General features: G+C 57.7%; 1 protein-coding gene across 3 annotated transcripts in view; it reads left to right on the top strand.

Moving 5' to 3' along the window:
* The window catches only part of PCSK6 (proprotein convertase subtilisin/kexin type 6), a 190,570-nt gene extending 171,169 nt beyond the window's left edge, over nucleotides 1–19,401 (top strand). For 2 of the 3 annotated variants that reach the window (XM_079912965.1, XM_079912964.1), the window contains 7 exons: nucleotides 1,977–2,079; nucleotides 3,014–3,210; nucleotides 4,999–5,086; nucleotides 8,029–8,132; nucleotides 12,422–12,551; nucleotides 16,548–16,660; nucleotides 18,043–19,401. In XM_079912965.1, coding sequence (XP_079769091.1) covers nucleotides 1,977–2,079; nucleotides 3,014–3,210; nucleotides 4,999–5,086; nucleotides 8,029–8,132; nucleotides 12,422–12,551; nucleotides 16,548–16,660; nucleotides 18,043–18,140 — 833 coding nt within the window. In that variant the 3' untranslated portion in view covers nucleotides 18,141–19,401. Of the gene's footprint in view, nucleotides 1–1,976; nucleotides 2,080–3,013; nucleotides 3,211–4,998; nucleotides 5,087–8,028; nucleotides 8,133–12,421; nucleotides 12,552–16,547; nucleotides 16,661–18,042 lie in introns of those variants that run through there. The other variant, XM_079912966.1, reaches the window with a different exon arrangement.
* The last annotated feature ends 2,545 nt before the right edge of the window (nucleotides 19,402–21,946 follow it).

Below are 21,946 nucleotides of genomic sequence, written 5' to 3'. Positions count from 1 at the left end.
TCGTTGCAGCAGGTGGGCTCCTTAGTTACGGCACGTGGGCTCCTTAGTTGCCAGCAGGCGGGCTCCTTAGTTGTGGCATGCAAACTCTTAGTTGCGGCACGTATGTGGGATCTAGTTCCCTGACCAGGAATCGAACCCAGGCCCCCCACATTGGGAGCGCGGATTCTTAACCACTGCGCCACCGGGGAAGTCCCTGTTGATGCTTTCCGTGGGGCTTCATGCGCAGCTGAGGGGTGAGCTGGCAGGGGAGGCTGCGTGCCTTTCGGAGGCGGAGCTGGTCATACAGACAGTGGGGGTGGGGGGCGCGGGGCGCCGCCCTCTGTCCGGCAGCGGGGGCGCCAAGCAGCGCTCTGATGGGGGCACGCAGGTGGAGGGCCAGCTCTCCCCAGGACAAGGAGTAAAGGGGAGGAGGTGAGTGAGGGCCGGAGAGGGGAGTCCAGCTGCCCATGGACAGTAAGGATCCCAGGACGGAAGGGGAGCGGGGCTCCTGGGGGGGCTCAGGGGTGTGACAGGTGCCTCGCCAGAGCCATCTGGACAGCTGCCCTGTGAAGGGGTCAGCTGTGAGGTGGACACGAGTAGGGGACGCTCTCAGCCACTGTCACCACAAGTGGATTGGGATGAGGCGAACAAGGACCAAGTCAAATGAGAATCGATCCCCAAATCGAGTGAGTCTGGGGCCTGGGAAGGGGTGGGGGCACCTTGTGCTCCAGCACGACCCCAGCGCCCTCCCCCACCCAGACCACAAGGAGCGTCTAGTGCATCCCCAGGGATGCACGCGGCTCTGAAAGGGGTTCACGGGGGGACCCACAGTGAGAACCTTGGAAATGTCAGCAGCGGTAAACCTTCAGGGAGGGAAGCCAAATACAGCTGAGTCTAACACTGGGAAGGTCTGGAGGCCCTTTAAAGAGGAATGAAGAGGGCTTTGTGCCCCTCAGCAAAGACCCATTGTGGGTGGCAGAGAATGGGGACTTTTGTCTTTCCCTCACGTCCCCAGGAAACTCTTGTGGCTGGCAAGACACCTCTTCTTTGCTTCTGAACTCACTCCCCACCCCCTCCAACAACTAAAACCTTGTAGAAGGTTGTTTTTTCTTCCACGGACTCAAAAACTTGCATAACGCCCCGCCAGGCCCCTCCCTCCCCACATGGGGAGGCTTTCCAGAGCCATCTCCCAGAGGAGGAAGAGCGTCGGGGGCCAGGGGAGGTGGGGGTCCCAGCACAGCACCGGCCCTGGCCCCCAGATGAGGAGGACACCTATGGAGGGGCCGCCCGGCCTGAGGGCAAGAGCCAGTCAAACTGGGCTCTTCCCCGAGGCGCAGGTCGGGGGGAGACCTGGGACAGGGCGCCCGATGGGGTCCCCCAGCTCCTGCGTTTTTCTCTGTCACTTTGACAACACCACACAGACTTCCAGAGTTAGAATTTGGGGATCGAGGGAAGACAGGATGCCCCCCTCTGAGGGTGAGAGAGACGGGAGCTGAAAAGGGCTCATCTCCCGCCCACCCCAGACCCACCAGGGTCATGGAAACCCACCTGCCTCCTTCACCGCGTGTGAGGGCCGTGGCGCATTCTGTTCCAGCCTCTCCCGCTTAATTTCCGTCGGATCTTCATGCTTTCCTTCACGATGGAAATCAGAGTTGGTGGCTGGTCCAGCATTGTAACTCCGCTGCAGGGGAGGACGCTGCACGCGGCTGTCCCCTGCCCCTCCCGCCCCACCATGGCTGCTCCTCTAGAACCTCACAATGCCCGCCTTCACCCACCCGGGTCCTCACCCACCACCGGCTGTCCTGCCTGTCTCGAGTCATCAGACCCTCTGACACTGGAGCCCAGAGCCAGGCTTGGCTCCCAGCTGCGGCGGGTCCCACAGGGGTGGGTGCTCTGGCCCAGCAGGGGCCTGTGAGACCCGGACATGGGGTCCTAGGAGACTGGACGTGATTGAGAAAGCATCTCTATGGGTGAAAGGAAATGCTTGTTTCTTTAAGGTGTGTGCCATCCGGAGTGTGGTGACAAAGGCTGTGATGGCCCTAACGCAGACCAGTGCTTGAACTGTGTCCACTTCAGCCTGGGGAGCGTCAAGACCAGCAGGTAAAGGGCTGGGCCTCCCCTGCGTGTCCTGGAGACGCCCAGCGTCCCGCTAAGGTGGCCAAGCTGTGTTCTCCACCCCCGCAGCCTGGCAGCATACTTAGGAATTAACCAAACACCCCGGAAAGGAGATCACCCTGAGGGTCACTGCTGGGGAATTTTATGTTTTGGTAACCTTTTATTCTCATCTCATAAATAACTCGTGACCATGAGAACTCAGAGGCCGTGGCATTGTTTTGTCTGTGCTTATGAGCTTTTTTCTCTCCATTTTGCTAAACAAAAATGGGTCGTATTGAGCATGACAACCACTTGGGAACTGCAGACAAACGTCATCTTAAGGGCCAGTACGGTTCTAAAAGTCAGCACAGTCGGCCGTGAATGAGAAGCCCCCAGCCCTGAGCGCCGGGTAGGGGTGCAGCCCTCCTGGGGAGCACACACCCACCAGGGCTCTGGCAGGGGTGCGGCTGGGACTCTCAGGGTGTCCCCGGGGCCCAGACACAGCCGCAACCTCCCTGCGCTGGGCGAAGACGTTTGTTCTGCTGGCTGGACACAGCCTGGAGACCACTCACTGCCCGTGGGCACTGTCAGTGGGGTTTTGCCGGAGCTGAACGTTCCAAAAGTCAGATACCGTCATGGTGTTGCCCAAGGAAGCCAAGCACGACCTGCGAGTGCCCCCGCCCCCCTCGGGGAACCTTTAAAGGGCAGGCGTCCCAGGTTCCCATGCAAGCCCTCAGCCCTCCCCTGCATCAGGAACTTCTCAGGGGCATTAATGGTTTACCTCTGCCCTGGGGCCTTTGTTTCCTCAGAGTCTGCTGACGGGGAGGCAGCTAAGGCTTCCCTCCCAGCCAGCTGCCCTGCCTTGGCCTGACCCTCGTGCTGCCGGGTAGCCGTGGGGCTGGGGCCAGTAGGAAAGTCCTCTCCCGATCTGCTCCCACAGGAAGTGCGTGAGCGTGTGCCCCTTGGGCTACTTTGGGGACATGGCAGCCCGCCGCTGCCGCCGCTGCCACAAGGGATGCGAGACCTGCTCCGGCCGGGGCCCCACCCAGTGCCTGTCTTGCCGCCGCGGGTTCTACCACCATCAGGAGGTGAACACCTGTGTGACCTTCTGTCCCGCTGGATTTTATGCTGATGAAAGTAAGTGTGTGTCCCCGGGCCTAGAAATCAGGAGTCAGCCCCTCTCTGGGCTGGGGTCCCCTCTCCTGGGAGAATTTTCCCCACCCTCTGCTTCCTGTGTACTCTGTCCTGAGAAAGGACCCTTAACAGGAGGGAGGGAGAGAGGATGAAATCAAAGCCCTCGGACCCTGTGAGTGGATAGCAGTTCACACCCAAAACCTGGCCAGGGTGGTTCAAGGTGACTCAGAAATGGAGCCCCCGTAGTCGGGGGTTGTCACACTTCTGTAGGTCAGTGTCCATTATTCAGGATGGACAGGGAGGTAGCTTGAGCCAGTGGCTCTCAGGCTCAGACCGATTTCAGACATCCAAGTAGAAAGGCTGCCGGGTAGGCCCTGCGGTCTCTCTTGGAGCAGTGGATGTGGGCGCTGGGCGGGGTGCGGGACCCAGCACCCGCTTGTGGCCTTGGTGGTTGAAACTGGGTGAAAGCCCCTCCCAGCAAGAGCCGCTAAGCTGAAACCGGGGTCTGAGGCCAGGGAGGTCTGCGGGTCTCCACGAATGAAGAGGAGCCTGCTGCCGGGCATAACGGCTCAGGGGGACAGGTTGTTCTTGGCTGTGCACTTTACATAGTGACCACACTCCCAAGAGGTGGGCGACGCTTTCCTCACCTTGCAGGTGGGGAAGTGAAGCCGAGCGAGGCCAAAGGGCCCACAGCTAGCAATGACCCAGTGAACTCAGAGCAGCACAGGCGTCCTGCCATCCTGCCTGTCCTGGGAAGTGGAGTGGCTGGGCTCTGGGGCCAGGACCTCATGCCAAGGTTTGAACGCTCACCTCAGCCTGGAAGAGGCCAAAGAGAGGGCTTGGGTTAAATTGATGGAGGACAGTTTTCAGCTGACGTGTTGGCCGTTGTGCAGGGAGGGGGCAGCGCTTCCCAGAGCTCGCCTCTGGCCCGCATCCCGCAGGAGGGGTCCCATCACAGCGTTGCTCTCACTCCTCTGGGGAAGGAGCCAGGGATCCTTAAGGACATATAAAGCCATGGAATAACCACACTCTTTAGAGGGGACACAGAGTCATGCAAGACACGTTTCACAGGCTTTGCAAACACCTGCCCTGGGCTGCAACCAGAACTGTTTTCGGGGCAGAGGCTCCTCCATCCCTACCCCCCACCCCACCCCTGGGCAAAAACCAGCCACCTCGGTCACCCCGAGAGTCACCCCCAGATGCCCTCGCTGAGCCCCTGCAGCATGTGTGTGATGCCACCTGTGGGGCCCCGAGCACAGGGTGGTGCTGACCGGGTGCCAGGATGAGTGACCTGGGTAATCACCGAGACCCAGGGCTTCCCCAAAGTGTGGTGGGTGTCAGAGATTCATGTCTGTGCAGGTGACCGCCAACGTGTCAGTAAAGACGCCTGTGAGGGCCCTGGGTGGGTGGGGTCACTCAGGGGAACCCTCAGGCCCCACCGGTCACACTTAGGAAGACTGGCACCTCGCTAAACTCTGCTCCGCTGGCTCCAGTCCCGGGGGAAGATGCAGGACTAGAGCACGTTTCCTCTGGAAAGGGCCCACCTCCAAGCCTCAAGGTCGTGTGAGGACTTCACTCCAGAAAGGAGGTGCGAGGCCTGTGACCTGACACCTGGGCACGCAGTCTCCACATGCCTCTGGCGGTCGGTCACTGTGTCACCTGTCTAGAGGCAACGCCGGTGACGGCCGTTCCATCAGCCCCGCCTTGGAACACCCGAGTCTCGTTCGCCCGGGTTTGATCCACATCCACTCTTCCCACCTCTTCTCTTTTCCTCCTCTTATTTTTCTCCAGATCAGAAAAACTGCCTTAAATGCCACCCAAGCTGTAAGAAGTGCATGGATGAACCAGAGAAATGTACTGTCTGTAAAGAAGGATTCAGGTAAGACCCTCCCTTCAGACCTGAGGCACGGCCTTGGGTATATGCTGGTATAAGTGTCTGTCATTGATTTACCAAGTGTTTGCCTCCTTTTCCTAAAAGCTAAAATTTCAGAGGCCCAAAGCCTTTCAGGATACAGATTCCGAGTCAAAATCAGATTTCCACTTAGAGATTGGTGTTTATGATAGAAAGTCAGAGGATGGGGGAAATGTCTACATTTTATGCAACATTTGGAGAATTGGTAAGAGCGAGAGTGGATCCTCTCATAGAAAGTAGGGCTGGCGGCTGGAAGGGTAGGGAGTTCTAACAAAGCACAGAGCTCCTTTTCTTAGGCACCGAGCCCCACTCACTCCAGTTTCCTTCCCAGTCTGGATGACTGAGGGAAGGGCAGAGGGGGCTCGCTCTCTGGAGATACTCTGTAAATTCCTGGTTTGCCCGACTCCACCAAGCTCAGCCCACGCCTCCTTTAAAAGCATCTGACCGAACTAATGATTTTTTACTAGAATATTTTGGAACGTTGGTGTAGCCTGTTTACTGCCACCAAATATACATTACTTCTTCCTTGAAGTTATCATCTAGAAGCTTAGAAATCATTCTGTGCAAAATTGTGCTATGGACCCTCCCGCGATCCAGTCTTGAACCAGGGCCTGCACTTTAAGGAAGAAAGGGACGGGTCAGCGAGGGCAGTGAGCAGGGGCGGGGCCGGGGGGCATCACCGGGCTCTTGTTAAAATGCAGGTGCTGGGCTTCCCTGGTGGTGCAGTGGTTGGGAGTCCGCCTGCCGACGCAGGGGACGTGGGTTCGTGCCCCAGTCTGGGAAGATCCCACATGCCACGGAGCGGCTGGGCCCGTGAGCCATGGCCGCTGAGCCTGTGCATCCGGAGCCTGTGCTCCGCAACGGGAGAGGCCGCAGCAGTGAGAGGCCTGCGTACCACCAAAAAAAAAAAAAAAAAAAAAAAATGCAGGTGCTGACCCAGCAGCTCTGTGACTCTGCGTTTCTACCTGGCCCCCAGGGGACAAGGATGCTGCCGTTCCTGCAGCCTCCCCTCCCCTCAAATTCAACCCCCCAGGGTTGAATTCTTTTGCAGTAAGGAGTGATGGAAGAAAACCAGCATTTTACTCCAGCTGCTCTCACCAACACTGCCTCATTTAATCTTCACAGCAACCTATGACGTATGTGACATATATGGCATTCTTCTTCACATCTTACTAACGGGGAGAGGAACAGTTTCCGGGAGCAGCATGACTAAGGTTCCCCAAGCCCGCCCCACCTCCTCCAGATCAGGGGATCGGAGAGAAGAGGGTCCACTGCCCCACGCTCCTGGGAGTCGGGGGAGGGAAGGGGGACAGGACCCCAGAGTCACACGTCATGCCCGTTCTCTGACCCAGGGAGCTGGACGAGGCAGGATGAGGAGTGGAGGGGTGACATGTGGAGGAAGGGGAGCCTCAGAAGGGAAAGGCGGAGAGGTTCAGCTGGCCGCCACTGGGGCCTGGGAGCTCGGCTGTGGGGACCCTCCCGCAGGGCCCCCCACCCAGGCCGGAGACTCAGGGTGTCAGTGGGAGGCACTGTGTTTCCAGCTCCCTGGAGCCTGTTTCCCAGTGGGGATGTGCTGGAGGGGGCGGTTCATCCCTGCTCCTGTGGGTCAGGTAGGGGAGAGGAGGTCAGATGCTCGGGCCAGGAGCTGTGTCCTGGGGAGAAAATGCCTCTCAGGCAGCAGCCCCCCAGGTGGAGGCAGCGGTGCAGCCGTGACGAGCAGTCAGAGAGGACTGTGGACACTGAAACATCATCAGCCGTAATCCACAGAAAGCTTCCTTTTATTGCCCAATATCCTCTTTAGCTGTGGCTTCAAATCATCGGTCCCACTGAAGCAGTGAGGGCGGCCGAGCCGTGCGTCCATCTCTTTAGGCTGGGAACATCCATTAGTAAAGACTTGACTGAACAGCTGGGGGCCGGGACGAGAGGGAGCCCTGGGGTCGGCCTCCGCCTTGATACAGAGATGCTTTCAGCCCCACCGACGTCCCCCCCACCAAGCGCAGGAGCCTCTGGCTCTCACAGACCCTGCGGCATGTGTTTGATGTGTCAGGCAGCAGATCCAGCTACAACATGTGCAGCAGTGAGCTTGGGAACTGAAGCAGCCGTGGCAGCCAACACCCATTCACACTGCTGGGTGCCCGACACCTGCCAGGGTTCTGTCCTCAAAGTAACCTGACCACGCAGGAGCCTTGGCGGACAGCTGAGGGGACGGAGGGGCAGGAAGCTTGGCTGGCCTGCCCGGGGTAGGGGCAGAGGGTCTGCTCCAGAAGCCGTGCGCTCACTGCCTGGCCGAGCGAGGTGAGGGAGGAAGGCCAGAGCCACAGCAGGCAGGGCTGCTGGGTCCCAGGAGCGGATTTTATCTCAGGTTCATTGTGAAGCACAGAAGGTTTCCAGCAAGGGCGAGGCAGGAGCCCACTGGGACTCAGGGTCAGTCTTGCTGCCACCCCCCCTCACGCATCACAGATGCCAAGGCTTCACCCAGGGCTGCGCCCAGTGAGACCGAGCCAGTGGGGTGACCCACCCCTGCTCGAGTTCTCCTCGTGGGCCTTGGGTTCTAGCGTGATTGGTGTCAGTGAAGAGAAGGTGTCACAGAGCAGAAGAGCACAGAAGGCGTGGAGGGCACAGCCTCCCGCACAGGGACCGAGGCCATGGGGCTTTGGGAAGGAGCTTCGGGACCACCAGCCACCAGAAGGCGGAGACTCTGCTTCCAGGCCCGGGTGTCCCTTCCAGCCGGCCTCGAGATGCTGCAGGACAGCTTTGCCGCTTTCATTAGTTCAGAACCTTAAGTGACTCCGAGAGCTGTGCTTTAGCAACCTTCAGTTTCTCTCATGAAAGACATTTGAGGGCAAATCATAATTGAATTAGAGCTTTGGAAAGGATATAAAAGACTGCCTTTTTTTTCTTTTCAACAGCCTTGCACGGGGCAGCTGCATTCCAGACTGTGAGCCAGGCACCTACTTTGACTCTGAGCTGATCAGGTGCGGGGAATGCCATCCCACCTGCCAGACCTGCGTGGGTGAGTTCACGGCCTGCGGGGCCACATTTGGAGCCCAAGTTCCCCAGGCCGGTGGGCTGACTACCTGGAAACCCAGAAAGCCCTAGGACTTGCGGGCTTCCGTGGGTGTTGCAGCATTAAATCCCAGAAGCCCTACCAGGGGCTGGGAGAGGGGAAAGGGGAATAGTGATTAATGGGTACAGAGGTTCAGCTTGGGAAGATAAAGAATATCTGGGGATGGATGGATGGTGGTGATGCTTGCATAGCATTATGAATACCTAATGCCACTGAACTGTGTGCTTAAATGGTTAGTATGGTCAATTGTATGTTACGTACATTTTACCACAATTTTTAAAATTAAAAAAAAAAGAAAAACCACAAGGGCCCACTTGGAGCAGCCTGGGTTTCCCGGTGTCAGGAGCCCAGCCAGGTAGGGGATGCTTTCAGGCCGGGAAGGATTGCTAACTGCTAGTGAGCTCTTGCGTGGAACCCAGCCCTTGCCTCAGGGTAGCAGTGCCGGAGTTTCACGATTCATCGATCTTCGGGGAGAGGCTGGGCAAGTTCCCGTGGTGAAGGAAGAAGGCTTTTTAAAACATAGCCTTAGTTCCTTGTACCTGTCTTCCCTATTTTGAACATTTTACTCAAAGAGGAAAAGATCTCTGTAAACAATTTTATGTGTATTGTAATTTCCCACAGAGATGATGGCATAGCTGCCTTCCAGGCGCAGTTTTTATGCAGAATCGCAGAGAATGATCGTCTTGTTGGGTTTCGTGCTGCAGACTTGTTGGCACCGGGATATTGTAGCACATTCTGAGCTTGTGGACGCATACGTGTTTCTGATTGAATCTTCTCCTCTTGATCCTCCTTCCTGACCCAGCGCTTTGGTCCTTGTTCTAAGAAACCCACATCAGGTTGAGTTTTTGCTGCAGTAACGCTGTAAGAATTAGGTCTCTGCTGAGTCACTGATGCCGTAACATGGGTCCCGGGATGCATGGCAGGACGGGGCAGCCGTCCCAGTGTGGCCACGTGAGCCCATGTCAAGGAGCCCTTGACCCTTGACCCGAAGTGGACATGCCATGGCAAAGACCAGCACTCTCAAGGCCTTTGGAAGATGTGCCTTCCTGGGCCCCCTCCTGGGACAACCCCCCGCAAGGCAGGGGCCCGGCAGCCTTTCCTAGCGTTTGCCTCGTGGCCTGTCATTTTCATGGTTTCTTTGCCTCATTGTTTAGCCCACGTTGAAAGAGCATCGCCGATGTCACTTGTTTAAATTTCATAGGCACTTGAATCCATAAAATTCAGGCGTGTAGCTTTATAATGCTTTTGATTTCATTTATTCAGTGTGGTTTCCTTTGTCTGCATCCCCACACTGCCTGTTGGCAAACAGTCTCTCACTCAGTCCAGAGACCTCTTTGTCACTTGAGGGGTCAGGCTGTCCAGGGGTCTCCCCTGCTCCCCACACCCGCCTGCCCGGGTTCCCTGTATGCTCTGGGACGTGTGCATCCACCCCGGCCACTGCTAGGACAGGGACCCCACCCACTTCCAGTGCTGAAGGCTCCTCGCTGCCTGTCACGGTCCCTGTCGGGAGCCTCTGGCCACCTGGCCCTCCCCTCCCAGCTCCCACTCCGTGACCACTGCTGCTCCCCGCCTGTGAGGGGCCTGGGTGCGGTGTGGGGAGAGTCGTGGTTAGGCACGAGTACAGCATGGAGCACGGTGGCATCTGTCCCCACCCCAGGCCAGCAGTACCTTGGGACACTCAGTGGTGAGTCAGTAGGAATAAGCCTCATCCCATCCTGGTCCAAGTACCCAGAGCCTCTGGCACAGATGATATGATCCCTTGGGGAACCCGTCTGCCTTGGGTGGGTGCAGGGGACCCGGCAGGGCATGGCGCGTGGGTCAGCGGCTAGCGGCCAGTGGGGCACATGTGTGTGGAGTTGAGGGGCACGAGGGCCGGTCCTCACCCAGGGGAGCACGACATGAAATAGCAGATAAAAACCCCCATGACAGGTCAAGAGAGAGATGGCAGAAGAAAGGAACGCGTTTTGTATCTTAGCACCCTTCATAGCACGTTTTTCCTGCCTTTTGAATAAGGGCCCTGCGTTTTCACTTTGTCCCAGGCCCCACAAATGATGCAGTGGATCCCGCCTAAGCATCACCCGTTTTGCTACGATTTTTATGATGTGTCCGCTTTTCAAGTGTCTGACGCCTGGAAAGCCTTGTGACTAAATGGAATCCCTGAGAGACTTTGAATTACAAAGTTCACAGTGTTTAGTAGTAGTGAAAATAGTTGCTCTAGGAGATCTGTGTTGACTCAGCTTTTGTCATCGTGGTAAAAGATCCGGGACATAAAACCTGCCACTTTGGAGTGTGCGCCTCAGCAGCACTGAGCACCTTCACGCTGTCACGGGGCCGGCGCCTCTGCCCATCCCAGGGCTTTCTCTTCTTCTAACCCCAGCTGAACGGGTTTCATCCATTTTTTTTTTTTTTTTTTTTTTTTTTTTTTTTTGCGGTACGCGGGCCTCTCACTGCTGTGGCCTCTCCCGTCGCAGAGCACAGGCTCCGGACGCGCAGGCTCAGCGGCCATGGCTCACGGGCCCAGCCGCTCCGCGGCATGTGGGATCTTCCCGGACCGGGGCACGAACCCACGTCCCCTGCATCGGCAGGCGGACTCTCAGCCACTGCGCCACCAGGGAAGCCCCATCCGCTTTTAAGTTTAGCAAATTGAGCATTAAACTAGGAGCAAATAAGAATGAGTGTTATTTCCCATTGCGGAAGCTCCTAAGGCACTGGGGACCCTGGCGGCCCGGGCAGTAGGACATGGGTGATGGGGGTTGTGGGGGGCACCAACGCCAGATGCTCCCTGCAGATAAGTGATGGGGGCTGGGGCACAAGAGCAGCCGTCCATCCAGAAGGACATAAACCGGACGCATTTGTGGGGCGGCTCTCCCACTGCGTTGCTGCAACAGAGGGAGGACACCCCCGTGGAGACCCCAGGCGGGTGGGCAGCTACTCCTCGTGAAGGCCCTGGAACCCCAAGGGCTCCCGCTTCTGCCTCACGCTCACTCCTGGGTGAGCTCAGAATCCCCTTCCAAGCTGGAAGCTATGGTTCTGAGAGCAGAAACCAGCTGCCGGAGCACCAAACCTCGGGACTTGCAGAGCCGCCCTGCAGACCCCCGTCTGCAAAGGGGTCCTCCCGTGATGCAGCCCAGAGGCCCCCCATAGGTCCAGAATTCACTCCACCTGTGCCTCAGCTGTCAGGCCTCAAGCCGAGACAGGACCACAGTGGGGGGAGGTCTAAGGAGGGGCTGTGGTCTCCGTGAGCATCTGAGATGATTTCTCCCTGAGTTCGATCCTCTAAGCCGCCAGCCGGTGGCCACCTCGCTGCCTCTCTGATGCTCCTTGGGGACTCTGACACGGAAGTGCACACCCAGCACTGACTTGTCGTTGGCCTGAGTGAATGAACAGATGGGCAGACAGACAGATGGACAGCACGGTTTCTTCTGTCTGGACCACTGCCTGCCCAGGCTGATGAGGCCTCCTGACTGGGCTGCAGATTTTCCTTCACGACCCTTGACCCTTTGTTCAGAGCTCTTGCCTTTTCTGCTCCCCACGCCTCACCCCGTAAGCCCTTAGCTGTTTTTTCTCTGTTGAAAGAGTCCTGATCCTTCACACCAAATACCTGTCAACCCCAGGCCCCCAAACCTCTTCTTTCCCTTTTCCCACATATTCTTACACCAAGTTCTGTCCACTAGAAATATGATGTGAGCTACTGATGCAGCTTTAAGTTCCCTCAAGAAACAGGTGAAAATAATTATAACATCTTATTTAACCCCATGTATCTAAATGCCATCATTTCTACATGTAATCAATATTTAAAAAATCAACGAGCTACTGCACTTTTTTTTTTTTAACTATGTCTCTGAAATCCGGTGTGTAAGTGTGTTTGGCCAGGCCACATTTTGAGAACTCAGAGCTACCTGTGGCCGCCCTAGCCGGAATCGGGCCCAGGCCTGCTGGGGAAGGAGACACCTGGCATCAGGGCCGATGAACGTGGCCCGGGCAGCGGGAGGTGTGCTGAGCTTGATGCAGCCTCCGTGTCCCCATCCGTGAGATGTGGGCGTGAGGCCCACCTCCCAGGAGTGGCGAGGCGGGCCCAGTGCAGATGCACAGTGGCACCTGGGTGAATCTAGCTGTGTGGTGGCCTTGGGGCGTCTGAATAGGACCTGGATCTCACAGGTGCTGCAGCAGGTCTTGGACACGTGATGGGCAGGTGGGCGGTCCCTGACCTCTGCTGCTTTTCCCGTACCCCTCAGGGCCCAGCAGAGAAGAATGTATTCACTGTGCCCCAAACTTCCACTTCCAAGACTGGAAATGTGTGCCAGCCTGTGGCGAGGGCTTCTACCCCGAGGAGATGCCGGGCTTGCCCCACAAAGTGTGCCGAAGGTATGTGCGCGTTCCAGGCAGTCCTCCTGACTTAGCCCGAGATGGCCGGGGAAGGGCGGTCAGCGGTGCCTGTGGAGGAGTGGCAGGAGGGCTGGGTCTGGTGGCCCCTGTCCCAGGGGCTGGGGGCAGGGTGTGCCATGTTCCACGACAGCAGTGGGTGCAGTGGGCAGACAGGAACCCGTTTACAGAGGGGGGGACCCTGCAGGTGGTGATGGCCAAGGTCACAGTCAGGCGGCGGCCCTCATGCCTTTGTTCACGTCCTGAGTATCTGTGGAGACCTACTGTGTATCCGGCGCTGTGTGGCTGGGAGGGCAGGACGCGGAGGACGGGGCCCTGACTGGCGGAGCCACCACCCCGGGGCAGACGCCAGGGAGCCCCACCTGCACCCCGGACCACAGTGTGTTCACAGCATGTCATTAAGGAAACCATGTGTAGGATTTGTTTAAAATTTAAATTGGATAATTTAGAGAAAATACAAGATCCCGACAACATCCTCATTCTAAAGCTGCTTCCAGCCAGTGCAGAGATGTTATAACCCTGCTCGTTCTCCTTTTCCGCTCCCTCCCGTGTGTCCGCAAGGCGCACCGTCCTTTTTTGGGGGCTCTGAGCAGTGTTCTCTCTTGTCACGGGATGCGGGCAGTGAAGGGAGAAGCCGTCTGCTTGGTGTCCTCTTGTCCTGCTGAATCTTGCCTCATGTCAGGCCTCATCACCTGGAGCCCAGGAACAGGGCAGGGCAGTCTGTCTCGTCTAGGCTGAGAGTGACGATGAGGAGTCTGCAGGTGACCTTGAAGATCATGATGGTGGGAGTGGGGAAGGGACCGTCCCTCTGACGTAGACTCAAAGAGGGAGCCTCAGGCGCCCACTTCAGAGCAGTGCAGGGAGACCATGCCCACCTGGCAGCTCACAGCTGGGGACCCACAGTGGGGATCTTTGAGATCCTCTCAGGCTGTGTTTGAGAACTCTTGTGGATTGTAACCTATTCTTTAAAACAAACAAACAAACGAAAACCAACAACCTATGTGAGCAAATGAGAGACCACCTGCTCCTTGCGCTTGTGGGACCCACTCAAAGAGGGTTAGGGTTTCAGCCCCACTACCCAGCCACCTTCACCCAGCCTTGCTGAGTCCCGTGAAGGACCCTCGGCACCGGTGTCTGAAGTAAAGTTTCATTTTAACCAGCCAGCTGGTTCCAGGGTGATTACCCTAAGTATGGCAGCCAGGGACAATGCGGAATTACACAGTGATAATCAGTTTCGTTTGTCAGACACCCTGGCTCTCAGAGGATGCTGCGAATTCCCACGAGTATGGCAGCCAGCCCCCGCAGGGCACCCAGAAGCTATGGGGTCCCCAGTGCCAGGAGGCAGGGGGCAGGCAGCCCCCGTGAGCCCCTCCTCGGCTGAGGAGGGCAGGAGCTCCCTGGGTGCTCACCTCCACGCGTGGCAAAGCTTTCAGTCCTGGAGGAGCGTCCAGTGCTGGGGCTGACACAGCAGGCCTCAGAGATAGACCCCCAGGAAGCGCCCTGCACGGGACGCCTAGGTGGTGAATTGCAGCACTTCAGAGAATTCCCGTCTCCCGAGTCCCAGGGCTCTGGAGACCCCTCAGTGTGGATGCCTCTGGAAGGACAAATGGCCTTGGGCCTCTCCCCACCGAGGCAGCAGCAGCGCTCAGAGAGCCTGGCTTCCCGAAGGCCCCAGAATGCTGAGTGCCGGCCCGGGCAGCCTCGAGGGAGCGAGCAGTTAGGCAGGGCTCATGGGGAAAAGCCGGGCCGGGACGCAGGCCTGCCAGGTTGGCAGCCTGCATGCCGAGTCGAGACCCGTTATGCTGAAGCCCACGGCCGAGAACAGTCCATGATGAGTATCTCAAAAGAGGCGCCGGCCACCCCAAGACTTAGGAAGAGGACCTAGAAGGGGGATCAAGGACCTCTTTGAAGACAGAGCAACTCGGTGGGGTATCTGCCCCCCACCCTCCTACCACCCTCCCTCCCCCTGCCCCTCCTGGGTATGTTGAGGCAGGGCAAGACTCAGGCAGGCCTTCTGCTCTGTCCTGTGCCCAGTGTGACGAGATATCTGCCATCTGACTGTCACCTGGAACTGCCTAAAGACGGGAGGCGGGGAAGTGGTCCAGCAGCAGGGCAGGGAGAGGACTGCATCGGGCGCCGCCCTGCAGAGTTTGGCAGGACAGTCGCTGTGGTGTTTGCGGGTGAGGGCAGAACCAGAGGCGTCTTGAAAGCCCCCTGCCCAAGAGGACCACCTGCCAGGCACGGTAACCTTGACGGAGGAGCCAAGAGGGTCTCTCGGAGAAACAGGGGCCCCGAGGCAGTTGGGGGAGCGGCCTGGTGCCGGATTTTTCCCCAAGCCGGGGCCTCCAGATCCGAGCCCAGGCTGGCCGACACCTGACCGAGGCCTTGTGAGGCCCTGAGAGCGAGCCCGTCCGAGGCTGCCCGGGCCTCTGCTTGCGGAACGGGGAGATGCTGAAAAGTGGTGGATTGAGCTGCTGCATCATGGTCATTTGTTACATGGCCGAAGAAAACCGACACAGCCCCGGGGGCTGCCGTGGAGATCCTGAGGCTCTGTGAGGCTGAATTTGGAGAAGAAAGAGAGCTGTGTGCAGCCGGGTCTCCACTGTAGCCGCCCCCTTACTGTTTATAGCAAAGCAGCCCTCAGCCAGGGCCTTCGAGACAGCTGACCACCAATTACATGGCTTGGCTTGGCCCTAGCTCCTGTCTAGCAGACGTCGTCTGTGAGAGAAGCGGGAGTTGAGGGGAGTGGTCCCCTGTGCAGTGGCATGAGGGGCCTGTGGCCCGGCCAGAGCGGTGCAGCAGGGGCCGGGCCCTGGGATCTTCCCCAAAGTGCGCAGTAAGAGTCTGCACGTCGGGCCCTGTCCTCCCGCTCCAGGGTCTGTGAGGGGGGAGGGCAGGCTCTTGCTACAGGAGGATGCGGTTTGCCTGTGGGTTTACACGTTTATAAACATAAACTATGGGCCCGAACTCCAGTTTGGAGGTGCCCTCAGTGACCCCAGGAGAACAAAAGCCAGGCTGAGGGCCTGCTGTCCCGGAGGCCCCATGCAGGCAGAATCCATGATGGCACCTGACCCCGGCACAGGCCCACTCAGGAAGGAGGCCTACAGTGAGCCGTGCTGTTGGCGTCTGGTCGCTGCCTGGGAGGTGGCATCTGTCCCAAGCACTGCCTACCCGATGCCCCGCCCACCCTGTCCGAGCCCTGCTCCCGGGCCTGCAGCTGACAGGGAGCTGGGAGGTGGGTCTAGGGAGACCCAGTCCCTGGAGCTGGACGCGGAGAAGGCAGCAGGTACAGCCCAGGCCCTTCATGGCCCAGAGCAGGAAGGGGCGTCGGCAGGCTCTTCTGTGAAGGGCCCGACGGTGAGTCGTTTAGGCTTTGCTGGCCGTACAGTCTCCAGAGTAGCCGCTCAGCTCCAGTGCCACAGACGCAGCCACAGACAGACGCAGATAAACGCACGGGACGGTGGAGTGCGCCGACCCTCCCACCCCCAAGGTCATGGCACTCTGTCAGCAATAGTCCTGGGTCCCGTCTCCAGGACAGGTCGAAAGGGCATCCCCACCCTCTGTCCCCAGGGGGGAGTCCGACGTCACCACAAAGGAGGCTCAGCCCCGGCTAGCCCCAGGGTCATGTCCATCACATTCAGGGGAGCCTGGCCCCAAGCCCCAAGAGTCAATGCTGACATCCTCAGGGAGCCACCTGTGGCCACAGTGCCCAGGAGGGCGTCCAGGTGAGCCACGGGGAGGTTCAGAGACCTGGGCCCATCCTCAGCTCCAGGCATCCTCCTGCCAACTGGCCGTGACCGTCTCCGCGCTCCCAGGGCAATAGAGGAGATACATGCAGATGCTTGGCCAGGGTCTCGGGCCGTCGTGGGGGGCACAGTTACAGCCAGGGGGTGCAGTGCGGGAGGGCGGGAGGGCTCTGGGAAGGGGCCTGGAGTGACTGTGTCTCTTTCCCATCTGGGAACCCGTGTTCCCCTGCAGGTGTGACGAGAGCTGCTTGAGCTGTGAAGGCTCCAGCAGGAACTGCAGCCGGTGTAAGACAGGCTTCACACAGCTGGGAACCTCATGCATCACCAACCACACGTGCAGCAACGGTGAGCATGGGTGGGTGACCGCCCTGAGCTACCTCGGGGCTGCCCCGGGCAGAAGAGAAAGGAAAAGAAGATGCAGGGACCGCAGTCCCTTGGACAGCCCTGTGGCCCCTCCTCTCAGTGACCACTTGGCTCTCCCCTGGGCCTCCTCCCTTCCCTTTAGGCCTCTCACATTGACCAGACAGGCATCTCCACTACCAGCACAGCTAGTGCGGGTCGGTCCGTTGAGTAACTCTTACAAATGATTCTGTTCTCGCACCGTTCCCACTCTCCTGCCATAAGCCCAAGATGGCCTGGGTGTGGTGACATGTGTTAGGAGAGGCCAGACCTTGGAGGTCAAAGTCAGGAGGCCTGAAGGCTCTCAGCCTCCCTGCACATGTGTCAAGGCCCGCGTGTCCATGGGAAGGACCTGCCTCTGTGCTGTGGGAGAGCCCTGGTGCTCTAAGCCGACAGGGAGAGGCAAGGATGGGCTGTGAAAACAGGATCTCAGAGGAGACCAGCTTGGGGATTCCGGGCAAGAGAAGGCTTGGCAGGGGACTCTGGCCTGGAGACCCAGTGCAGGGGCCGTGGGCAGACGTGCCATGGCGAGAAGGAGCCTCCATGGCTCAGCAAGCCTAGGGAGGAGCAGTCTGGGGCTGGCTCTGGGCACTGCGAGCTGGCAGGCGTGCAGGAGAGGGTAACCGCCAGTGCCATGCTGTCCGTGGGCACGGAGCTGGCACCGGCCCCGGCCTGGCAGAGCGTGAAGCCCGCGGAGAGCACCCTGGGCACGCCCTGTGGACCACAAGGTGGTTTTCTTGGCTTGCAGAATTATGTCCCTTCAAAGGCCAGGAAGCTCCTGATTTAGGAAGCCACCTCCTTGGGTTATGTATCCAGCCCGGGAAAGGGAGGCTGTCCCCGGGGGCGTCTCCCGGTTCCCATGAATGGCAACATCCTCAAAAGCCAGCTGCCGAGGGGAGGGGCCAGCCTCCACGGCTCTTCCCTTCCCCCTCAGCCTTTCCCTCTTGGTGACCCCCTTCCTCTCCCATTTGGTGTGTCCCCGGGATCACGGCGTAGCCTCCATCCTGCCCCTGCCAGGCCTGACCCCATCTTCCTCCCAAGTCCCCCAGCACAACTGTCCAGGAAGAGGAACAGGGACCACAAGGGCTCTCTGGCACAGCCTAGGTGTCCCCAGGCCCTGCCCACTCCCCTGCCACCCCGAGTCTGCTTTTGTCTCCCAGACTCAGCTCTGGCCTCTGCCGCGCCAGGCCCACCACATATCACAGGGGTGACTGGGAGGGCTGCCACCCCCGCTCCCACTATGTCCCCAGCAGAGTGGGGTGATGGGAACAATCCTAACTGGCCCCCAAATCTCACATGTCTCTCCTTTCTCCTTCCCGGGGGCCCAGCGGATGAGACCTTCTGCGAGATGGTCAAGTCCAACCGGCTCTGCGAACGCAAGCTCTTCATCCAGTTCTGCTGCCGCACCTGCCTCCTGGCTGGGTAGGGGCGCCCGGCCGCCCGCACAGGGCAGGGCCCCTCCTGTCTGTCCGTCCACCTTCCTCCAGGCTGTCGGCCAGAGTCTGTTTCAGGAGTGGTACCCTGCATCTGACAGCTTTATCTCCCCAGGAGAGAGGTCCTTCCGCAGCATCTCTGGGCGCCCAGGCCAGGTGGGTGAGGGCTTCGAGGAGGTGTCGGCGATGTCCTCTCACACCCTGCTTGCTGGCTCCATTCTTCTGGCTAACTCACAACGGGAACAGAACCAATTCCAGGAATCCACAGCTCCGGCTTCAGAGCAGCTTCTGGAACCATAAGTTTACTGAATCTTCGAGACCAAAGCAGAAAGGCAGGATGCTTGGTGCATTGCTCTTCTCCCCGTGCTTTTGGGCAGCCCGCAGACCCCTGGGCTGTGCCCCTGCGTGATGGAGGGCTAAGGGGCATACCTGCTCATCTGCCTGCCACAGTCTGGGGGATGGTTTGGTCAGACTGTAAATAAAACAGATTTTGGGGCTTCAAACGTGTGACCACTGGGGATGGAGCATCTATTTCTCCATAATCAGCGACTTCTGAAACTGCAGCCATGGCTTAGAAAGTCTAATCCCAAACGGATGGGTTGGAGGGACCCTCCTTCCTCTGCCGCCCTTTCCTCTGAGGGAGCTGAAGGTCCCTGGTCTCTGCATCCTATCTGTGTCTCTGGGAGTCTCATGGCCCAGATGAACGGTCACCTCTGCCTAACACAGAGGGTCCCCAGGAGGCGTCCCGGGGGCTGGCCAAAAGGTGCCCCAACGACCAAGCAATTCTTCCTACCAAAATGTAAACCCAGCCTGTGAACTGTTAATTGTCTGTCGTGTCCCATTTTGTGGAATTGCTTTGAAAATACATTGGCCCTGCTTTCCAGGAGACTTGTTCTTAAGGTGGGCGCCCCTGCATCTGTGTGTGCTATGAGCCTAACGACACGGCTGGATTTATTTTTGCCAAACCTGTGTGGGTATTTTATAAGCTACGTGTTCTGATTTTTACCAATGTTAATTATTTTGACAAATATTTCATATATTTTCATTGATATGCACAAATCTGCTTGATCAAGTCCCTTTAATATGGGAGTAACATTTGCCTTAAATTTTTTCGAGCTCGTTCTCCATTTCGTCCTGCTCCCGTCTTTGACTGTAACACATTTGACAAGTCCCCTGTCAGCTGGGGGGGAGCCCAGCTGTTGTTTGTTGAATCCACAACTCCAAAAATGAAATCCACAAAGCAAATACAGTGTTAACCCTAAATTAATAAAAGAGTTAACATTTCATGGCAAAGGAGCCTGTGTTTCTTCCCAAGGCACAACGTTGAAACGTGGGTACTGGCCAGTGTGTGAAACGGCTTTATGTGTGCTTTTATTTCAAGGTCTTTGAGCTTTAGCGAATAATGCTGCAGCAAAGTCGTGGGAGAATCCCAGAGTTCCAGCTCCAGGGTGTCCTTTGGCAAACAGACCTTCTTCAGGCCACAGAAGCCCAGACTGCAAGCCTCTTCACCTGGCTGCGAGTGTGATTTCGTTAGGTCACAGCTTGTCTTCCACACAGTGGCTGAAATCCCCGCACCTGTGGGCTCCGCGCTACATGGGATTTTTACCCTGGCCTCTCTGTGAGGTCGGAGTTGTACTTACTAGGAGTCCTTTGTCTGCACATATAGGAAATGCGCTGACTAGAACTGACTTGGGAAAAGACAAAAGTCGGGGAGGGCCGTTGTTTTGGGATTCCAGGGTTGTTTCGGAATTTCAGGAAAGATGTAGCCGGGGCTTGGGAGCCCTGGGACAAGCATTAAGTGTCACCTGGACCCTCATTGCAGCAGTGCCTCCTCTCTGTCCACTTGATGGGACAAATGACAAAACCACTCAGAGCTCCCAAGAAAAATTGGTGCCCATCCAGCCCTCTAAAGGTTTCTGAATCTGCTTCGGGCCCGGGTTCGTCTGCCTTGCATCTGTGTTTGCCCGGTTCCACCAGTTCTGGCCACAGGGACACGTGGCCCCGGAGCCCTTCCAGTGACCACGTGGCCGGAGGTGGGGAGCAGCGTGCAGCTCTCGGAAAGCGGGGGGAGGCTATGTGACCTGCCAGCTAGCTGCCGCCACGAGCAGGACTTGGCCCGAGTTGTCAAATGTGACGTAATGAAGGACTGAGTGAGTGTGTTTGGGAGACAGTAGCCAGGACTGGGCAGAATATCAGTAAGAATTCAACCTCCACCAGGAGCCTGATTGAATTAAAACCAGCAACTTGCTAAGCACCTCTGGTGCAGGGCACCATTTTAGCCCCTAGAGCTTTTTGTCCACTGAGAATTCATGGTTTAACATGTTTGCAACTGAACCAGAAATCAAGTCCTGTTATTACCAAAGGACACCACCTACAAGAAGGCCAGCGGGCAGCACATACCCGCCCGGCAGTGGCTGGGCCAGCCTGTCCCGGGGCTGGCGAGTGCAGTGCGGAGTTGAGAAGGTATTCACAAAGGCCTAAGAACCAATCACCCCCTTGTTAAAAGGGACTGACCACATAAAATGCCTGTTTGCAAATGGTCCGACCTTAAGATTATCTGGACTCTGTTGGGGCAGGACACGTCTATGGATTTTGTTTTGCATGATGGACTCGTGGGGCATGTCCTCTAAACCCCTCATTTCACAGACCGAGGCTCGTAGAGCTGAAGTGACTTGTCTGGGGCCACCCACTGGCGAGGGTGCTCCATCGTGTGCCCCGGGAGGGAGGCTGGCTCTTGGCAGGAGGGATGGTCACTTCTGCAGCTGGCCAAACAGGGCCACGATGCATTCAGTTTAAGCTGTCTTCATTGCCAGGGGATGACATTTTTCTGACCTTGTCCCCAAAGTCTTTGGCACCTCACAGTGGTCCCCAGAGGCACGTCCCCATCCCTCCCAGGCCACTGCTGATTTTATACGTTGTACCTCTTCAAAGGGCTGGGGAGAATTGCACTTTTTACAGGAGATGCACTTATAGTGGGAAAGAGGGGGGATGAATGGAGCTTTAAGTACAAAACGGCGGTGGGGGAGGGGGGCAACATAGTCTAAATGTGGCCAATGGTGCAGTTCCCTTGAACTTGGGGGACTGCCCTTCATTGCATTTAAATCATTGATAATGTGGCTGGAGGACCCTTAAGCCTGCAAGCTTGGGGCCCCTGGGAGCATGTGAGGGGTGGAGGTTTAGATCACAGGACGCAAACAGGAAGGAGGTGGAGAAGTGAAGTAAAAGGAAGGTTATTTTAATAAGAACAAGCAAGGGTGATGGAAAGTAATACACCATAGCCATTCTCTGGCACTGTAAGGTTCTGCCCAGCCGGCTGAGAGGCAGCTAGGGGCCGACTGTCATGAGAAAGGAGTTTGCATCCTGTCCCAGACTTCTCGGCTGCTTTCCTTCATGAGCCAAGGCTTTATCCGTCCTGCTGGTTGTCTCAGAATGTCCTGACGCCCCAGGCTCTGCGGCTTGTCCGTGCACGGAACAGCGCCCCCTACGTGGCACAGAGGCTCCTACCACCCAAAGCTGCCCCTCCCCCGGGCACCCCCCACTCTGTATCAGCTACACCCAGGGTGGTCCTGTTGAGCAGATGGGCACCAGTGTGCCCAGAGCAGAGCACATCTCATTGTAAAGACAGTGGTTCTCACCCAGGGGGTGATTTTTGTCTCCCTGGAGACGTCTGTACTGACATCTAGTGGGTAGAGGCCAGGGATGCTGCTAAACATTGTGGAATGCACAAGACGGTCCCCGCAGCAGAGAATTATCCAGCCCCCAAAGGTGCCGAGGAGGTTGAGAAACCCTAGCCAAGAGA

Source organism: Stenella coeruleoalba (assembly GCF_951394435.1).
Source record: "Stenella coeruleoalba genome assembly, chromosome: 2".
Taxonomy (NCBI): domain Eukaryota; kingdom Metazoa; phylum Chordata; class Mammalia; order Artiodactyla; family Delphinidae; genus Stenella; species Stenella coeruleoalba.
Note: the sequence above shows the minus strand (reverse complement) of the source record. Positions and strands in the feature narration are given on the sequence as shown.